General features: G+C 49.2%; 1 protein-coding gene across 2 annotated transcripts in view; it reads left to right on the forward strand.

Annotated features, from left to right (window-relative positions):
- The window catches only part of DGAT2 (diacylglycerol O-acyltransferase 2), a 32,659-nt gene extending 19,697 nt beyond the window's left edge, over nucleotides 1-12,962 (forward strand). For both annotated transcript variants that reach the window (XM_017896610.1, XM_017896611.1), the window contains exons 3-8: nucleotides 1,326-1,433; nucleotides 1,803-1,873; nucleotides 7,754-7,958; nucleotides 8,584-8,758; nucleotides 9,660-9,862; nucleotides 11,779-12,962. In XM_017896610.1, the coding sequence (XP_017752099.1) occupies nucleotides 1,326-1,433; nucleotides 1,803-1,873; nucleotides 7,754-7,958; nucleotides 8,584-8,758; nucleotides 9,660-9,862; nucleotides 11,779-11,933 (917 nt within the window). In that variant the 3' untranslated portion in view covers nucleotides 11,934-12,962. The remainder of the gene's footprint in view (nucleotides 1-1,325; nucleotides 1,434-1,802; nucleotides 1,874-7,753; nucleotides 7,959-8,583; nucleotides 8,759-9,659; nucleotides 9,863-11,778) is intronic.
- The last annotated feature ends 6,928 nt before the right edge of the window (nucleotides 12,963-19,890 follow it).

The following is a 19,890-nucleotide window of genomic DNA, read 5'->3' on the forward strand; positions in this document are numbered from 1 at the left end:
GGGAATTTACAGGCAAGAGATGATATGTAGATAGTATGATATTGGGGAACACTTCTTGAAGAGCTGAGGTCTGAGATAGGCCTTAAAGGTTGGGTAAAAAATGGAAAGAGAGAAGCCCTGCTGAGGTCAGCTAGCGGCAAGCCATGAAATAAAGCAGGCATGGCACAAGCTCTCCTTCCTTTCTGTGCCAGGCTAGGTTAGTCTCTTTTATGGCCTACAGGCCCAGAACATGGTGACCAATGGAAGCTAGCCCCCAGGCAAGTCTTCCAAATGTGCTGTTAGGGTTTTTTTTAAATACTTTTGAGACAGACATTCCCTCTGTCGCCCAGGTTGCAGTGTAGTGACACAATCATGGCTCATCGCAGCTTCAAACTCCTGGCTTAAGGAGTCTTCCCATCCCAGCCTCCTGAGTAGCTGGGACTACAGGCACATGCCACCTTGCCCAGCTAATTAAAAAAATTTTTTTTTGTAGAGAAGGGGTCTCGCTATGTTGCCCAGGCTGGTCTTGAACTTCTGAGCTCAAGCAATCCACCACCTCAGCCTCCCAAAGTGCTGGGATTACAGGTGTGAGCCACTATGCCTGGCTGCTGAGGTTTTTGAAGACAGGGAGAATGATGGGCTCTGCGCTTTGGCCTGGGACTTCCTGGACTGCCGTTATGTTGGAAGGGAGCCAGCCTTCCTCCTGGGCAAGCATCCCCTCTCTGGTCCCTCCAGTGATGGTCTGGGACTTTGGTGAATTTCTAAAGCCTAATGCAGAGAATGGACTGTAGAGTCAGACCTGTGTTTGAATCCTGGCTCTGCCACTGTCCTACTGGGTGACCTTGGGCAAGTTATCTCTCCCTTGAACCTCAGTGTTTTTATCTCTAAAATGGGGCAAAGTCACCCTGCCTCACACTTGAGACAGTGGCTCAGCCCAAGTCTCGAGACGCAGAGGCACTGGGTAGGTGTTCCCTTCCCTCATCTACAGTGTCTGGGCTGGGTGCTGGCATGGGGGCACACACAAGGAGGGGACAGTAAGAACAGCTTCACAAGAAGCTGAAGCCTATCTCCTTTGGTGCTCCTGCACCGATAACATGGAGCCCATGGGCCCCTCGATGCCAGGACAGTCCATCAGAATCTGGGAGATGAGGCTCCTCTTGTCCCAGGAATCTGCTCCTCCCTGGGCTGAGCATGCCTGTAGCTATTTCTCAGGGTTTGTGGGCCCCATGCCCATGGCCCTGGGTGTGCCTAGCTTAGTGCCACAGTAAACACTCATTCCATCCACCATGGCCCTGAGGGGAGATGAAGCCCAGTAGGACATGACCTGTGACCATCTGTCTCCCCAGGAGTGGCCTGCAGTGCCATCCTCATGTACATATTCTGCACTGATTGCTGGCTCATCGCTGTGCTGTACTTCACTTGGCTGGTGTTTGACTGGAACACACCCAAGAAAGGTAAGTGCAAGGCCTCCCTTGCCCCACCCCTCATTCTAGGTATGCTCTCCCCCCCGCACAAGCTGAAGGGCCTCATCCTGAGTGCTGTCTCTTTTAACACCCACTTTGTGAAAAGCACTGGACTAGTCCTTTTAGGGGGAGGTTAAAAGCCCCTCAAAGGGCACTGTTCTGGTCCTCACAAGAGTTCACACTCAGTCGAGGGTTTGCATAACATGAGGGAATAAATGTGGAAAGGGGCCCGATGGGAAGGGGGCAAAGATGCTCCATGGGGTGATGGTCACCTGCTTGGATTTCACACCAGCCCTGTCCTGTCTGCCTTGCCCAAATGTACCCCCACCCCCACCAACTCTGTATTTTATTCCCTGGAAGGTGGCAGGAGGTCACAGTGGGTCCGAAACTGGGCTGTGTGGCGCTACTTTCGAGACTACTTTCCCATCCAGGTAAAGTGCTGTGAGTGTTGTCTTGGGAGGGTGGGAATGGGTGGGAAATCTGAACTCGGGCCTTAACCCACCTACAGGGAAGCAAGTTTAGACCAAGTTGGTCTCTGGGTTTCCTTCCTACTGTATCTAGCTGTGCTGGGGACCTCACTGCTCTTCTGAGTATCCATCTTCTTTGGGCCAGCCCTGAGGTCCTGACAGGGAAATGTGGCTCAGTTTGGCTTTCAGTCTCAGCTCTGTCTGGTCCCCCTGCCTGGTCTGCAAGCTGGCCTGGTGAGGCACAGTCATCTGGCCCTGATGCATGTGGGTGATTGGGCGATGCTGGTGAATTGAGGGTAACTCTGGCAGGATCCTGAAGGTTTTCCCCACAGGGGAAAGACCTGTCTGGCTAGCTCACTCAACACCCCAGCCCCAGCACACCCTAGTTGCTGAGTCCCCCCCAGAAGGTAGGGGTGCTGAAGAGTGGAGGCAGTGTGTGAATGTGAAAGTGTTCTGTGCGGGGTGCAGGGTGGTGTATATTTGCTGTTGTGAGTCAGTGACTGAGATCCTGGTGTGCTGCCTGGAGGCAGTGGCTGGGTAACCCTGCATCCTTCTCTGCATTCAGTATTTTGGGGGTGGCAGGGCCAGCTCCTTCTGCTCATCCTTGGCCTAAGCCCAGTCTTCCCGGGACCTTACTGTTCCTCAGGGTCAGGGTTCCTTCTCCTTTTCCTGACCCCATCTCTCTGACTGCAGAAAATTTGAAGCTGCTTTTGTTGGGAAAAAGTTAGATCATAGGACCCAACCCTCTCATTTTGGAGGTAAAGAAACTGAGCCTCTGAGATGGGCAGGACTTGTCCAGGCCGCATAGTCTAGTATGATGGCAACATTGCAACCACCATCCAGGCTTAATTGAACTGCATCTCTCTGACTGCAGAAAATTTGAAGCTGCTTTTGTTGGGAGAAAGTTGGATCATAGGACCCAACTGTCTCATTTTGGAGGTAAAGAAACTGAGCCTCAGAGATGGGCAGGACTTGTCCAGGCTGCATAGTCTAGTATGATGGCAACCTTGCAACCACCATCCAGGCTTACTGAATTCGGGACCCAGGTTCTTTTCCACTGATTTCCTACTGCCTGTTTCTCTGGAGAGATTCAATCCCTGGATTTCCCCATTGGACTGATTCCAGCTTCCTGGGTCTCCCTCTCCCCCTTTGCTGCTGGAGGTCTCGGTTTAAGTTCCTGCCCTGTCACTCCATTCGTTGACCTGCCACCATTGCTCCCTGTCCAGTACAGGGTTCTCCTGGGCATGGGGACACAAGTCAGCCTTGCCCTTGGGGTGGGCTCACTGTCTAATGCATCCTGATAGACTTTGTCTCTTTCTGCCATGGGGCCGTGGGCAGACTTTCTCAAGCCTGCTGAGCCTCATCTGCAAAATGGAGCTGTATGATGAAAAGTGAAAAAAAGCTGTATGATGAAAAAAATGAAAAGTGATCAGTTCTGGTTGGGTGTGAGTGATGATAGACTGTTCTCTCTGCTTTCTCTCTCACTTCAGGGGCCAGGCTTCAGTGTTCTCTGTTGCCACTGTGGCCTGGTCCTCTAGAAGCCTCCGAGAGGCCAGTAGCCCCATCCACTTAGAACAGGATGACCTGATGACCGTTGGTCAGACCTGGGACAGGCAGGTGTCCTTTGCTATCTCCACCCTTCCAAAAGAACCAAAACAAACCCCTGTGTCCTTCTCACATCTCTGTTCCAAGAAGTCAATTGGGAGTTGGAGCCATAGGGCACATGCAACCTGGCCCTGTGAGGGCTCCCTGGGGCACTAGGACAAAACCCAAACTGGGCCCGAGGCAGGCTGGGGTGTTGAGCCTCAACCTGGGGCTTAGGCTGGGCCCTGCCTCTGTCCCTCAGGGCCTCAGTCTCCCCTTCTGTGCAGTCAGGATTTAGCCATGGTGATCTGACAGCATGCCTGATACTCTGTAGGGGTGTGTGTGACCCTCCTGTCCCACCCCCTTTTCCTGGCCTCTTGCCAGTGATCATGTAATGAAGATCGGCCATTGTACCCACCCACCCACCTACTCCCTTCCTGGTGGGACTCTGGTCTTTGCCAGCAGAACAGCTCATCTGGCCCAGAATGTATGCCTTCTGTTGGCACAGGTGGGGTTCATGTATTAGCAACAGCCACCGAGACCACCAGCCACCTGGAAGAGGAGCAGACAGTGCCCCAGGTCACCTCTCCCCAAGGTGTAGGCAGAATCCTTGGAGAGGAGACTAGGAAAGACTCTCTCTAAGCTTAGAATCTACCTGTCTATCTGTCTCATTTCACTGATAGGCTTACTGAGGCACAGAGACGAGGGACTATCCCAAGGTCACAAAGCTTAAGTAGTAGCAGGACTAGTATAGGAACCAGGGCTGTCTGCTTTGAGGACTATGGTCTTACTCCTGTGTTACTTTCACCATCACCGTGCTGTGCTGTGTAAACTTAAGCAAGCCTTTGCTCTTCTGTGGGTCTGAATTTTTTCCTCTATGCACTGCTGTGGCAGGACAAGCCTATCTGAGCACCTCTCCTCTTGTGGGAGGCAGGGTATAAAGAGTGACTTGATAGGAATGTGTCCCAGACTGACATTAGCCAGCAGGCTTGGCCTGGGCATCGTGTTGGGCTAGGACTTTGCCACTGGAAACAGGCAGCAAGAGGACACAAGAGCAGGCGTGTCAACAGAGCCTTCATTGGCGGTATCCTTCCCCTCCCTCCAGAACAGACATTCTCTGCAGCCCTGCGGGAGGGGAGTGTGACATGAAAATAGATCAGAGCTGGTCAGATGCCTACTTCTGGGTCCTACAGCAAGGGCATCGACTTGCACTGTGTCCCAAAGCACCTCATTCAACCAAATGTCCCATCAGAGCCTTGAGGAGGGAGGAAATGATTTAAAGAGCCACCTGGGGCCTACTGGGTGACACATCTTCATCCAGCAGCCCAGGGAAAAGTGCAGTGACTGGCCTGCTGCAGATGTGCAGGATAATTTGCTCTGACCTCCACAGGGGAAGTGCAGCTCCCTTCTCTAGGCCTCAGCTTCCCTCCTGTCATCCAAGGAATGGCTTAGACCTTTCAGGGCTCTGCCAGCCCATGCTGTGCTGTGTGTTCCTGGTTATCAAGGCCCAATGGGAAGGTGGGGGTAGCCATAGGAAGGGGACAAAAAGATGCTGCATGGCGTGATGGTCACCTGCTGGGGTAACTATCCCAGGCCTGGCCATCAGCTCAGGAGCACGTTTCCAAGTTTCCCGCCCGGTATTGGCTGCCCCAGCTCTTCCCTCAATGCCTGCCTGCCTTTTTCATCAAAACTAGCACAAGGAGCTTTTTAACTCCAGCTTCACTGAGAGCTAATTTGGTAGGCAGACCTGCTTGTTAGGAGGCGAAGCATTGGAACAGCAATCTTACAGAGCTCATGTAAACGAGATTTTGAGATCTGCTCGCTGTCCCGAGCCCTACTAGCCATGGATTAGACTGCTGCTGTTTCCCATTTATTTGGGGAGTAGCTGAGAGTTGCTTGGGTTTTTGAGCAACTTGAATCTGTTTGCCAAGGGCAAAACGGGAGAAAGAGCATCGGTGCCCCAAGCAGTGGGGATGAGAGTGAGGGAGTCTTGCTCACATTTGCATAGACTGGCAGCGTCAGAGCTGAGAATGGTGCCAGCCACCCTTTTCCATCCCCTCTGTCACCTGAAGATTGGGATTTCAATTTTCCAAGGTCAGCCACCAGCACCCTCTCCCCCAGAGCTGCACACAAGGTCCTTCAACTCTGCCAGGAGGCTCGCAAATCTAGAGTCACAGAAAACCTGGGCTCTTGACGTTCTGCTGGTGGCCAGTGACTCTGCTTCCAGGTGGCACCAGTGCAGGGAAGGGGCACTTTGCAGCACTCAGGTGGGAGTGTCATTGATATCACCTCTCTTGAGGCAGGGCAGCCAAAAAGACCAACGTGTTCATTCCCTGTTATCCAGGAATTGTATTTCTAGAAGTTTGTTTCACAAAAACAATCAGATATGTGGACAAAGATCATGTATTTATTGAAGCATTACTTCTAAGAGGGAAATTTTGGAAGTTTTTAAAATGTCCATCAATCAGGGTTTGAGTCGGTGCTGTTACATGTAGGAGAGCTGTGCTGAAGAATACGAATGCAGCCACGAGAAGACATGGAACTGAGGGATTTTGATAAGGACAGATAGCTGTATGTTTGGTAGAAAATGATATAAAAATGATATCAACCCATATAACCTCAATTTTGTGGATTTTGAAAAGAGCATGTATATTTTGAGTAGAAAAGGACTCAATGAGTCAGATTGTTTTATCTGCATGGAAATATGAATTGTTTAAATTTTCTTTTTGCTTTCCTATATTTGTAAATTTCTTTAGGAGTGTCTTTTCTTTCCCTCTCCTTTCTTTCCCTGTCCTTTCTTTCCTTTCCTTTTTCCTTTCCTTTTCCTTTCCTTTTCCTTTCCTTTTCCTTTCCTTTTCCTTTCCTTTCCTTTCCTTTCCTTTCCTTTCCTTTTCCTTTCCTTTTCCTTTCCTTTTTCCTTTCCTTTTTCCTTTCCTTTCCTTTCCTTTCCTCCTTCCTTTCTTCCTTTCCTTTCCTTTCCTTCTTTCCTTTCGTCTTACTCTGTCACTCAGGCTTGACTGCAGTGGCGCAATCTTGGTTTACTGCAGCCTCTGCCTCCTGGGCTCAAGCCATCTTTCCACCTCAGCCTCCTGAGTAGCTGGGACCACAGGTGTGTGCCACCATGCCCAGTTAATTTCTGTATTTTTGTAGAGATGAGGGTTTCACCATGTTGCCCAGGCTGGTCTCAAACTCCTGAGCTGAAGCAGTCCTCCCACCTTGGCCTCCCAAAGTGTTGGGGTAACAGGCATGAGCCACCATGCCTGGCCCTATTATTTTTCTAATCAGAATAAAAGTAATGTTTTTATGAGCAGAATACCCTTACTCATTGTCTTTCTCAGCCTCCTCCACCCCCATCATGTTCCTTGTAACGCAGGGTAGGTGTCACAGGCTCTGCCTCTCATGGCTTAGGGTTTAGGGACACTGCATCACCCACCCCTCCAAGTACCAGCCCCAGGGCAGCGGGTGGGCCCTGAGGAAGCCAGTCATCGTTTGGAGCAGCCCAGTGTCCTTAGTACCACAGGTCAGGTTCTCAGCTGCTACAGCCTTACAACTGACCTCTACCCTGGGCTGGCTGGCACAGGGCTGTCGCTTGTCCTTCTTGCCTCAGAACCTGAGGTGAGCCCAGCTGACTGTGGGAAAGTTTCCATTTGAGCCAGCCAGTGTCCCTTTTCCAGGCCAGGGGAGTAGGAGGTGGGCTGCCCATCTCATTCTGTGAACTGTGGAGGAGCCCACAGAGCACAGGGCCAAGTAAACCCTACCTCCAAGGAGCTCACAGTTTGGAGAGACTGACAGTGGGGGCAGAGCTTGCAGCCAAGGCCCTGGTTGCCAAACTCAGGAACTTGGACCTTACTCGTATGAAGCCAGACACCCTCTCCAGTCTGAGAGTGACAAGGGTTGGATTTGAGTTTTAGAATAATCACTCTGGCTGTGGTGAAGAGGATGGGCCCAGAGGGAGGGAAGGCCGGAGGCTGGCAGAGTGCAAAGAAGAACTGCTGTGTGCTTGGCTGGGGACTGAGAGGAACAAGGGCAAACATTGCCCACCCCTTCCCAGAGACCCATAGCGCAAATGGTGACTGCCCAACACCAGCACTGTGACCCTGGGGATGAGAGTCTGAGGTCAGGTGTGGAGAGTCATTGCAGCAGCCCTCAGGCCCACGGAGGCCCGGGGGAAATGACACATCCAGTCCCTCCCTACCCTCTGGGTATGCCCTGGGATCCCTCTCCCAGCCAGTTTCCTCTGACCCAAGGTCATTCTTGCAGCTGGTGAAGACACACAACCTGCTGACCACCAGGAACTATATCTTTGGATACCACCCCCATGGCATCATGGGCCTGGGTGCCTTCTGCAACTTCAGCACAGAGGCCACAGAAGTGAGCAAGAAGTTCCCAGGCATACGGCCTTACCTGGCTACACTGGCGGGCAACTTCCGATTGCCTGTGTTGAGGGAGTACCTGATGTCTGGAGGTGAGAATCCACCCCCTCCTTGCTCCTGCTGGGCACTGTTGTCAAGGCCTGAGCCTCTCCATTGAGCAGGGTGACACAGGGAGCCAACACACCATTCCTTGGTGCTGGGCCTGCATTGGGAGATGCAACCTGCTGCAGACATGGTGGGTCAGGGCTGAGGAGGAGAGCTGTCCATATGGTCTTCAGAATTCAACTCGGATAACAACTTCCCTAGGAAGCCTTTTTTGACCCCCTTTTCTGGGGACCACCAGCCCTTGTATTGCCCTCTATACAATCTGATTGTTGTCCATGGCACTGTAATTGTCCACCCACCTGGGACCTCCCACCAGACTGATGCATTGGGATCCCCAACACCTTGCACTGACTTGGCAGGATTAGGGCCCAGGGAATGTTTGCCAAATGCATGAGTTCCCAAAACAACCTTGTATCATTAGCTGCATTTTACAGATGAGGAAACTGAGGCTCAGAAAAATGAATAGCTTACACAGAACCAGACAACTCCAAAGGGACTGGGCTAGGTCTGGGGCCAAGTCCAGGGTTCTTTGTGTTTTACACGTGACTGTGTGCTGGGGATGGGGAGTGGATCCATGGGCAACCCTGACTGTGCGTCCTTCCATCCCCCCAGGTATCTGCCCTGTCAACCGGGACACCATAGACTATTTGCTTTCAAAGAATGGGAGTGGCAATGCTATCATCATCGTGGTGGGGGGTGCGGCTGAGTCTCTGAGCTCCATGCCTGGCAAGAATGCAGTCACCCTGCGGAACCGCAAGGGCTTTGTGAAACTGGCCCTGCGCCATGGGTGAGTGCCTCCACACACACACACACACACACACGCACCCTCCAGTGTCCCTCAGCACAGGGCAGCAGACTCCTTGGCCCCTGAAGACAGGACCCAGACCCCAGGAAGGCATGGAAGGGAGTCAGTCATTCTGTTGGGGAGGGGATGATGTTGGAGCCCAGGCTGCACAGTGTGGGCCAAGTTTGCCCATGTGTGTCTGGGTGGGCACAGATGCAACCTGTTGCTTGTGGGCCCTTGCAGGTGGGCCAAGAGTCCAGGCTTATATGCCGGACTGGACCACTTGGGGCCAGAATATATCATTTTGCTGGGAGACCAGGAGGAGGTCAGGAAGGAGGGTGGCATGGAATGTGACTGGGGGATAGCAGCTCTTTTCTCTGTCCCCTGGGGACCTTACCTCAGGCTTTGGAAGAAGAGGCTGCCCTGCAGGCTCAGCCCTGGGCCAGCCCCTGGGGACACATTCAAATTGGACCCAGTCCTTGCCTTCAGGGAGCACCAAGGGTGGGGGAGGGTGGAGGGACAGACAGTGACAACACAGTGTGCTGAGACTGACACAATGGTGAGTCCAGGGCTGAGAGAGACCTGGGTTGGCTGGGGGACAGGGAGAACTTCCTGGCAGAGGCAGGCCCTGCAGGAAGAGGTGGAAAACAGGCATTCCAGAGCGGGATGCTCAGCCTTCCCTTTGCCTGGAGGACCCAGAGCTCTGTATGCTCCCCAGTCACTAGCAGTGGGGCAGAAGGCCCATCAGACCTGGTAGAGAGGGGTCATGTGAACTTGGGACACCCCAGGTGATTCTGGTATACCCAGTTGGAGGGGGACACTTGGCCAGTGTCCAGGGCCTCTAGGCTGACAGAAACTGAAGCCAGTAATTAGGGTATGACATACCCTGGCCTCTCCCTTCCAGAGCCGACCTGGTTCCCATGTACTCCTTTGGAGAGAATGAAGTGTATAAGCAGGTGATCTTCGAGGAGGGCTCCTGGGGCCGATGGGTCCAGAAGAAGTTCCAGAAATACATTGGTTTCGCCCCGTGCATCTTCCATGGCCGAGGCCTCTTCTCCTCCGACACCTGGGGGCTGGTGCCCTACTCCAAGCCCATCACCACTGTTGGTAAGCCCCTAGCCTGCTGACCAAGGGCTGTCCTGAACACAGGGTGCCACACAGCTAGTCAGCAGTAGACACGGGATTCCAGTGCAGGCCACCTGGCTCTCATGGCCATGCCCTTAGCCATGAGGACTTTGAAGTGTTGGGTGCTGATGGGCTTGGTCAGAGGGGGTAGTAGTAGGGGTCAGGGAATTGAGCCTATATGATGAACCAAGCTCTGTGATGGGTGAGGAAAGAAAACCTGCAGTCTCTGGGTTTGCAGCACCCACTAGTCTATCAGGGAAGACTATTACAGCAAGGACTGGTGGGGGAATGTGATGAGGATGGGCAGGTGCTCTAGGGAGTCCTAGCAGACCCCAGGGAGGAGGTAACTCTTGCACTGCTAACTGATAGGAATTATCTAGCAAAATAGAGGAGGAAGAGAATTGTTATCAGAAACAATAGCCTAAGTGAAGTTCAGAAACAAGATTGTGTAGTTTTTTTGAAGAACAGAAAGAAAAACCTTAATATGACTGCAGCATAGACCTGTAAGAAGAGTGGAAAACACTGGTTGCACTTGGCCCTCGTCTGTGTTGTTTTGGGTGTATTTGGGATTGTTTAGAGGATTCTAAAGAATTACCTGTAGTAGGTGTGTGTGTGCGTGTTAATGGATCCCCCAGGAGCACATGGGCCCTTGGCAGTGGACTTGAGGGGCCAAAGCTCATAAAGATCCTTTGCGTTCCTAGGCCATTTGTCCTGCCTTGTACTTTTAGATAGAGACAAAGCGACAGGGAGGCAGCAGGAACATTTCCATGCACAGGTGTGGCTGGGGAGGGGCTGGGTCCTGTGTGCAATGTGAAGGAATTTGCTCTTCACCTTGAGAATGGAGAGCTACCAGAGAGTGTTTGGGAGGGGAAGTTTAGATTTGCATTTTAAAATGATCCTTGGAGCCGCTGGATGGAAGATGGGTTAGAAAAATGGAAGCCACAAGACCAGCCCAGAGGCTGTTTTGGTAGCCAGTGGCTTGGACCAAGGGAGTAGCAGTGGAGATGGAAGAGATGTGCATGATTTGGGAAAAATTTCAGAAATAGCATTGACAGGACATAGGAATGGATTGGGTATGGAGATGCAGCAGGATAAGAAAATGAAGCAACACACAGATCATAAATGCTGGTCTTCTCCCTCCTCTCCTGCCCTTAACCACACTTTTTATTTTTTATTTTTTATTTTTGAGACAGGGTTTCATTCTGTCATCCAGGCTGGAGTGCAGTGGCGCGATCTCGGCTCACTGTAACCTCTGCCTCCCAGTCTCAAGCGATCCTCCCACCTCAGCCTCCTGAGTAGCTGGGACTGCAGGCGTGCACCACCACGCCCAGCTAAGTTTTTGTATTTTTTTTAAGTAGAGACAATTTTCACCATGTTGCCCAGGCTGGTCTTGAACTCATGAGCTCAAGCAATCTGCGGGTCTTTGCCTCCCACAGTGCTGGGATTACAGGCGTGAGCCACCATGCCTGGCCTACACTTTTTAAAGCATGTCACATTCCTTGCAGAATCCTCAGAAAAGCCCTGTGAGGAAGAATCCACATGTGACAGAGGAGGAAACTGAGACTCAGAGAGGCAGGAATGGCTTGCCCAGAGCAGAGCAAAAGCAAAGATGTTTACTTGATCCCCTGACTGTCATAGACCCTCCTAGCAGAATGCAGTGGGTTCAACCAGTCTGCAGCTTAGCACCTGTGTGGCCTCGGGTGGGTCCCTTCACATGCCCCTGGGCCTCAGTCTTTTAATCTGTAATAGGGGACAACCAGAGATGCAGCACATAAAGCATTTGGCACAGTTCCTGCCACATGGCAGGCCCACAGCCCCACATCACTGCCTTCAGCATCATGATAGATGCCCAGGGGAAGGGTGTTGACTAACCAGAAGCCTCTGTCTTGTCCCTGCAGTGGGAGAGCCCATCACCATCCCCAAGCTGGAGCACCCAACCCAGCAAGATATCGACCTGTACCACACCATGTACATGGAGGCCCTGGTGAAGCTCTTCGACAAGCACAAGACCAAGTTCGGCCTCCTGGAGACTGAGGTCCTGGAGGTGAACTGAGCCAGCCTTCGGGGCCAACTCCCTGGAGGAACCAGCTGCAAATCGCTTTTTTGCTCTGTAAATTTGGAAGCGTCATGGGTGTCTGTGGGTTATTTAAAAGAAATTATAATAATTTTGCTAAACCATTACAATGTTAGGTCTTTTTTAAGAAGGAAAAAGTCAGTAATTCAAGCTCTTTCCCTTCCAGTTTGCCCTGTTCTAGGTGGTGGCTAAATCTGGGCCTAATCTGGGTGGCTCAGCTAACCTCTATTCTTCCCTTCCTGAAGTGACAGAGGAGACTCAGTCTTGGCCTGGGGAAGAAGGATCACCATTAGTGACTGGGCCAGTTAGATGATTCACTTTTTGCCCCTAGGGATGAGAGGCAAAAGCCACTTCTCATACAAGCCCCTCTATTGCCACTACCCCACACTTGTCTAGTCCTGAAACTGCAGGACCAGTTTCTCTGCCAAGGGGAGGAGTTGGAGAGCATGGTTGACCTGTTGTGTGAGGACAGTAGTAGGCATCTGGAATGCTCCTGTTTGATCTCCCTTCTGTCACCCACTCCTCACCCCCAGTCACTCACATCAGAGCCTGGACTGGCCTCCGGGACAAGGATGGGGGTGGCAATGACACCGTGCAGAGGAAAGGACTGCCCCCCATGCACCATTGCAGGGAGGATGCCGCCACCATGAGCTGGGTGGAGTAACTGGTTTTTCTTGGGTGGCTGATGACATGGATACAGCACAGACTCAGCCTTGGCCTGGAGCACATACTTACTGGTGGCCTCAGTTTACCTTCCCCACGTCACAGATTCTGGATGTGAGGAAGAGGTCCCTCTTCAGAAGGGGCCTGGCCTTCTGAGCAGCAGATTAGTTCCAAAGCAGGTGGCCCCCGAACCCAAGCCTCACTTTTCTGTGCCTTCCTGAGGGGGTTGGGCCAGGGAGGAAACCCAACCCTCTCCTGTGTGTTCTGTTATCTCTTGATGAGATCATAGCACCATGTCAGACTTTTGTATATGCCTAGAAAATAAATGAAAGTGAGAATCCTCTATGAGTTATTGCTGGGGCTGCATCTGCATCTGCTGCTGACACCTGGGGGAGACTGGGGCCCCAGCTGGCTGCCCTCTGAGCCCTCTAGCCTCTTGCACCTTTGGCCCACATGACCCTGCTGTGGTGTGTTAGTTACCTATCACTGTGTAACAAACTACTTCAGAGCTCAATGGTTTCCAACAGCATCTGTTGTCTCCCAGTTCCAAGTCACGATTTGAGGCTTGGCTTGGTCCTCCACTCAGGGTTCGTCACAGGGCTGCAGTCGTCTTGGAGCCAGGCTGAGGAAGGATCCACTCCCAAGCCCTTTCCTGCAGTTGTTTGCAGGATTGACTTCCTCACTGGCTGTTGGCAGAGGCCACTCTCAGTTCCTTGCCACATGGGCCTTTCCGTGGGGTAGCTCATGGCACAACAGCTGACTTAGCAAGATGAGCCAGTGAGTGAAGTGAAGTGTGTGAGCAAGACAGAAGTCCCAGGCCCTTATAACCTAACCTGGGAAGTGATATCCTGTCACCTTTGCCATATTCTGTTCGTTAAATGAACATTGCTAGGTCCAGCTCCCACTGGAGGGGAGGGGATTACACCAGGGAATGGATGCCAGGGGGCAGGGGTCATTGGGAGCCACTTCACATGGTGCCTACCACATGTGGTAAAGGGCTCCTGTCCAGCTGGAGGGCCCTTCAGTGGCTGAGCTGGAAGGCTCCTTATGGGTCACTCAAGCTGTGTTCCCTGCCAAAAAGGCAGAGGCCTGGCGTCCTTTCACCCTAGTGATTTCAAGATGCCACCTCTTTTCTAATTCCTTTCTGTTCAGTGAGTACTAAACACCTGGGAACTCTTCCTAGCCGAGACCAAAGGACCTCGTTCTAACTTCCTTACTGCCAGAACTGTCCTGCCTGTCCTTGCTGTTCATCCCCCTCAGGTCTAACTCCTCTGTGCTGGAAACAGAGAGAGCTACTTGGGAGCAGAGACAAACACTGAGAACAGCTGAGGATACACAGGGTAGTCAGAGCTGTGCCAGAAGTCCCAACCTGCCCAGGGGTGCCTCATGAGGAAAGAACGCCTGAGCTGGGCCTTGAAGGGCGGCTGGGAGTCACCAGGAAAGGAAGGCGGTGAACAGCAGAGCAGCAGGGGAAGGATAGGGAGGTCTGATTGGAAAAACATTGCTGGTTTGAAAGATGGAGGAGACAGAGAGCAGTGGGGCTTGGCTTGGAAGGGTGGAGAGCTGGTGTCTCCAGAGTTTCTATGTGGGCAGGAGGGCAGAGCAGTGAGAGGAGTGCTGGGAGGGGACAACAGAGGCTGGCTTCTAGTGCCAGGCAGGCCTCAGGCTAGAGAGCTCAGGTCAGAGGACAGCCATTTCCTTTCGGATGGGGAAAAGGCCTTTTTTCTGATGAGGGTCTCAGCATCACCCCAGCCCCAGCCTGAGGCTGACCCAAGGCTGAACTGCAACCTCAGTCTCTGGCTTCAAGTCAAGCCCTGGCCTTAACTGAGGCTACTCCACCAAGGTAGGCTGTTATCCTCAAGCACTGCTTTTGGTGAAGGGTGAGCACCTGTGCACTGGGGAACTCCGCCATCTGCCTAAGGAGAACAGGGACAATAACTGGGTCCCAGATCCCAGAGGGATGCCCTCAGTGGCCTGACCAGAGCTGAGACCACCCTGGTCTTAAGCTGTGCATGAGGCCGGCGGGGGGACTCCAGTAGGTTCTGTGAACATTGCCTTGGGATGGGAGTTGTTATCTCGGGAGAAGGAACTGGAACCTCCTTTCCCCCGAAGACCTTCTGCCCTTGGGTGTAGTGGTGAGGGCTGCCCTTTGAGACTGAAGATGGTCAGTTCCATGATTCTGCCTGTGGTTCCCAGATATAGCCACAAGGGGGCACTGAAGATGGCTCTCAGGCATAGGCCACACAGTGGCTTAGGCTTGCTTTCCACATTTTCTACATCTCTCCAGCTCCTACCCAGGCTAGAAGCTAGGGTGTTTCACAGATAAAGATATCTATTAGGTCAAATTGGTTTATCCCATTGTTCAAATCTCCTGTTTCTTTGTTGGTCTTCTGCATAGTTGTTCTATCCATTATTCCGAGCAGGGTATTGAATTCTGCAGCTGTTGTTACTGATTTATGTCTCCCTCCAGTTCTGTCAGTTCTTCATGTATTTTGGGACTCTGCCATTAGCTGCATGCATGTTTATAACATGTTTATATTATGTCTTCCTGATGAATCCACCCCTTATTATTATAAAATGCTGCTCTTTGTAGTAACAGTTTCTGTCTCAAAGTTTACTGTGTATAACTGTATTGTTACAGCCACCCCAACTCTCTTTTGTTCCTGTTTGCATGGAATGTCTTTTCTCTCCTTTCCCTTTCAACTTATTTGTGTCTTTGAATATAAAGTGTGTCAGACATAATAGTGTTGGATGTTTTTTATATCCACATTTCTACTCTTTGCCATATGATTGTTTAGTCTCTTTACATTTAATGTAATTGTAAGGTGGAATTTACGTCTGTCATTTTGCTATTTGTTTTCTGTGTCTTATTTTTTTTATTCCTCTCTCTTTCCATTCCTGCCTTCTTGTGTGTTAGATAACTGTTTTCTAATACACTATTTTAATTATCTTGTTTCTGTATATTTTTTAGTTATTTTCTTAGTGGTCGGTGACACTTTAGTCCAGATTAATACAAATTAAGATTAACATCTTAATTTCCCCATCGTTTGGGCAGGGTAGCTTGAGAGAAAAGAGAGGCAGGCCATATGAGAATGGTATAGTGGGTTAAATAGTGGCCCACACAATATGTCCACATCCTAATCCCTTGAACCTGTGAATGTAGTCTTATTTGGAAAAAAGGGCCTTTGCAGATAAAATTAAGTTAAAGATTTAAAAATTAATTTAAAAATTAAGTTAAAGATGAGGTAATACTGAATATCTAGATGGGACCCCAATTCAATGATAGGTGTTCTTAGAAGAACAGGCCAGGCGCAGTGGCTCATGGCTACAATCCCAATGCTTTGGGAGGCAAAGGCAGGAGACTCGCTCGATCCCAGGAGTTCGAAACCAGCCTGGGCAATGTGGTGAGACCAGCCTGGCCAACATGGCAAAACCCCATCTCTACTAAAAATACAAAAATTAGCCAGGTGTGGTGGCGCACACTGTAGTCCCAGCTACTTGTGAGGCTGAGGCACAAGAATTGTTTGAACCCAGCCGGGCACAGCAGCTCACACCTGTAATCCCAGCACTTTGGGAGGCTGAGGTGGGCAGATCACCTGAGGTCAGGAGTTCAAGACCAGTCTGATCAACATGGAGAAACCCCGTCTCTACTAAAAAATACAAAATCAGCCAGGCTGGTGTTGCATACCTGTAATCCCAGCTACTCGGGAGGCTGAGGCAGGAGAATTGCTTGAACCTGGAAGGTGGAGGTTGCGGTGAGCCAAGATCGCACCATTGCCCTACAGCCTGGGCAACAAGAGGAAAAGTCCGTCTCAAAAAAAAAAATTGTTTGAACCCGGGAGGTGGAGGTTGCAATGAGCAGAGATCGTGCCACTGCACTCCAGCCTAGGCAACGGAGCAATACTGTCTCAAAAAAAAAAAAAAAAAAAAAAAAAAAGGCAGAGTTTGGAGTTGTGTAGGCACAGGCAAGGGACAAAGGAACACCTGGAGCCACCAGAATCTGGAAGGGGCATAGAAGGATTCTCTCCTCGAGCCTTCTAAGAGAGCATAGCCCTCAATTTTGGACTTCTGGACTCCAGAACTGTGAGAGAATAAATTTATGTTTTAAGCCACCCAGTTTGTGTCTTAAACTAATACAGTGACTTTAATATATTTGCACCACCTGATAGAGAAGTTGGACCAGAGGATGACAACCTCTAGTCTTCGCACAAATCACATATTTCACTTTTCTTTCCATGGGGTGGACTGCAAGTTTGGAAGCCACTCTTCCCTAGTACTTCTGAGAGGGTGGAATATTTTCCCATTTAATGAGTTATAATGGGATCACGAGAAGGAGAAACGTGGGGACTTCCCCGACCCCCTGCTTCTAGCACCATTTTTACAGCAAACTCATGCTTCATATATATATTTCAAACTTCTTTTTCATGTTCTTGTTTCCCTTCCTTGCAAACTCTTTTTCAAAATATTTTTTACCACTTTCTGTTTAGGGAGTTTTGTTTCATATATTTTCATCTAATTTTTTTTAATCATACATACACACAATTTTATTTCCTATGTTTTTTATGTATCATTAAATCACACTAACATACACCTTTAAAAGTTTCTTCTCTGAAATACCAAATGATTTTTGAGATTTATATTTACTTTTGATGAAAACTAATATGTCAAAGTATTTTTCTTCTAATTAAACATGAACAATATATTTTTTCATTCAATGTATATGATATAAAAATATATTCCAAAAAAAGTATGACTTCACTATATACATTTATCGAACATATATGCAGTAACACTATTTCATTAGAGGCAATCAAATGTAGGATTAACAACATTGGAGTTACACTGCTTTAGAATCCCAGCGCAATACTCAGAACATGTGACCTTGGGCAAGTAACATGACTGCCTTCACTTTCTAATCTCATAGCACTGTTGTGCCGATACACAAAAACTGCTTGTAACAATGCGTGGCACAATCCAAGCACTCAATAAATTATTGTTTTTTAAAATCTAAGTTTTAGGGAGTTGAGCCTGATCTCTCTCTCCTGCTACAGAACTCCACTGTGGTAGCCCCTCTTGAATAAAGTCTGCCCTACGCCCTACTCTTTTTTTTTTTTTTTTTTTTTGACAGTTTTGCTCTTGTTGCCCAGGCTGGAGTGCAATGGTGCGATCTTGGCTCACCACAAACCACCTCACGGGTTCAAGTGATTCTCCTGCCTCAGCCTCCCGAGTAGCTGGGATTACAGGCGCGTGCTACTACGCCTGGCTAATTTTGTATTTTTAGTAGAGATGGGGTTTCTCCAAGTTGGTCAGGCTGGTCTCGAACTCCCGACCTCAGGCAATCCGCCTGCCTCGGTCTCCCAAAGTGCTGGAATTACAGGCGTGAGCCACCACACCTGGCCCCTACTGTTCTTAAACGAATCTAGGCTTTAATGAGCAAAATATTAGGATAACAGTAAAATAAATAATTTTCATTTCGTTTACATGAAATAGATTACAATGAACATTACACAATTTTTAAGTCATTTTTTAGAAACAATCTCAAAAATTTTCAAGTACAATATAAATAATTTTTTTTCTAAATTATTTGAGAGTAAGTTGTGGACATACCTCATCACACTCAACAAACAAGAATGTTATTCTTTCTCTTTTTTTTGAAAGAGGGTCTTGCGCTGTCACTCAGGCTAGAGTGCAACGGCACGATCATAGCTCCCTGCAGCCTCCAGCTTCTGGGCTCATGTGATCCTCCCACCTCAGCCTCCCAAGTAGCTGGGATTACAGGCACGTGCCACCAGGCCTGGCCAATTTTTTTTTTTTATTACTATTTTTAGTGGAGATGACGTCTCTCTCTTTCTCGCAGGTCTTGAACTCCTGAGCTCAAGCAATCCTGCCTTGGCCTCCCAAAGTGCTGAGATTACAGGCATGAGCTACCATGCATGGCCAAGAATGTTATCCTATATAACTACAATGAAACCATGAAGACCAAGAAATTAACATAAAAACATTGCTACAGTCTAATCCTCAGGCCCTATTCAGATTTCACCATTTGTCTTAATAGTGTCCATTCTGGCAAAAGGATCAAGTTCAGAGTCACATATTATTTCGATCTTCTTTTATCTGAAACAGTCTTCCTTGACCATCATGACTGACAATCTTGAAGCTGACGGGCTGGGTACTCTTAGAATGCCATTCAGTTTTGTTTTGCCTGTTGTTTCCTTATGATTGATTTAGGTTATTTATCTTTGGCAGAAATATCACAGATGTGATGATGGGCTCTTCTCACCACATCCTATCAGGAAGCACATAATTTGAATTTGTCATATCACTGATGATGGTTATGTTGATCACTTTTAAGATGGTGACTTGCCACACTTTTCCACTGTAAAGTTACTCTTTTTTTGGTAGTAAAAACATTTTTTATTAAATGTTTAATAAAACATTTAATAAATGTTATTAAACATTTCACTTCCTTATTAAACATTTATTATAAAGACTCATGGATCCTATTTTATTCAATGGATTATAAGCCATTCTAATATTATTTATTCTGATGCTCAAACTGCCCCAGTTTTGGACAGTGAGAACCCCTTTGAACTGGCTTCTGTGTCCTTTTGATGTCATTTGTCCCATCATTTTTCTGAGGACTTCCTTATTTTCTGGCACAACTAGATGCCCCAGAATCATCTTTGACTTTTTTTCTGGCCCAATCCTGGAATCAGCCACTTCTCCAAAGAGTCTTGATTCCTCCTAGTGGAGGACGGTATCTAGAAACCAAGATCTGGCCAGTCTTAATTTACAGACAACAGGGTTCATCCTAGTTCTCTCCCTTGTCATATTTATAACTAACTAGTCCTAAATAGTGTATTCTAATGAATGCAGGAGCTATGCTGTGGGTGACAAAGTCCTGGCCTGAGGACCTGTGTTCACACCATCAATTTGCCCTAAGAACCATGTGATGGGTCATTTTAATTTCTGAGCCTTTTTTTAGGCATCTGTAAAACAGACAATAATACCCACTTCAGCCAGGCTTGGTGGCTTACTCTTGTAATCTCAGAACTTTGGGAGGCTGAGGTGGGTGGAGCCCCTGAGGTGAGGAGTTTGAGACCAGCCTGGCCAACACAGTAAAATTCTATCTCTACTAAAAATACAAAAATTACCCGAGTGTGGTGGCTCACACCTGTAGTCCCAGCTTCTTGGGAAGGAGAATTGCTTGAACTTGGGAGGTACAGGGAGGTGGAGGTTGCAGTGAGCCGAGATCGCGCCACTGCACTCTAGC

Source organism: Rhinopithecus bieti, unplaced genomic scaffold (genome assembly GCF_001698545.2).
Source record: "Rhinopithecus bieti isolate Rb0 unplaced genomic scaffold, ASM169854v2 scaffold_28990, whole genome shotgun sequence".
NCBI classification, from domain to species: domain Eukaryota; kingdom Metazoa; phylum Chordata; class Mammalia; order Primates; family Cercopithecidae; genus Rhinopithecus; species Rhinopithecus bieti.